General features: G+C 62.8%; 1 protein-coding gene across 1 annotated transcript in view; it reads left to right on the top strand.

Annotated features, from left to right (window-relative positions):
- Positions 1-333, top strand: part of MROH1 (maestro heat-like repeat family member 1) — a gene marked incomplete at both ends in the record, with an annotated part of 11,664 nt that overhangs the window by 9,171 nt on the left and 2,160 nt on the right. The window contains one exon of the mRNA XM_010142993.1: positions 94-234. Coding sequence (XP_010141295.1) covers positions 94-234 — 141 coding nt within the window. The remainder of the gene's footprint in view (positions 1-93; positions 235-333) is intronic.

The following is a 333-nucleotide window of genomic DNA, read 5'->3' as shown; positions in this document are numbered from 1 at the left end:
TTGAAAGCATCTCCATTGCGGTGGAGCTTTGCCGTGGCAGGTCGATCCGTGCAGGATCTGGCCGCGCTGATAACACCCGCTCTCTCTCCGCAGCTGCGCCTGGCCGTGGTGGAGGCTCTGGGACCGATGAGCTACCTGATGCCTGGGGAAAAGCTGGAGGAGCAGCTCCCGAAGCTGATCCCGGGTATCCTCGCCCTCTACAAGAAGCACACAGAGGCCTTCTACATATCCAAGGTGAGCGGCTGCGGTGTTGCCGGCCAAGGACCGTCCCCAGCCCCATCGACTGGCAGCCTTGTCAGGGCGGAGGGTGGATGCAGGTTGGGCCAGGGTTTG

The sequence above is a fragment of the Buceros rhinoceros genome, unplaced genomic scaffold, assembly GCF_000710305.1.
Source record: "Buceros rhinoceros silvestris isolate BGI_N320 unplaced genomic scaffold, ASM71030v1 scaffold29679, whole genome shotgun sequence".
NCBI classification, from domain to species: domain Eukaryota; kingdom Metazoa; phylum Chordata; class Aves; order Bucerotiformes; family Bucerotidae; genus Buceros; species Buceros rhinoceros.
Note: the sequence above shows the minus strand (reverse complement) of the source record. Positions and strands in the feature narration are given on the sequence as shown.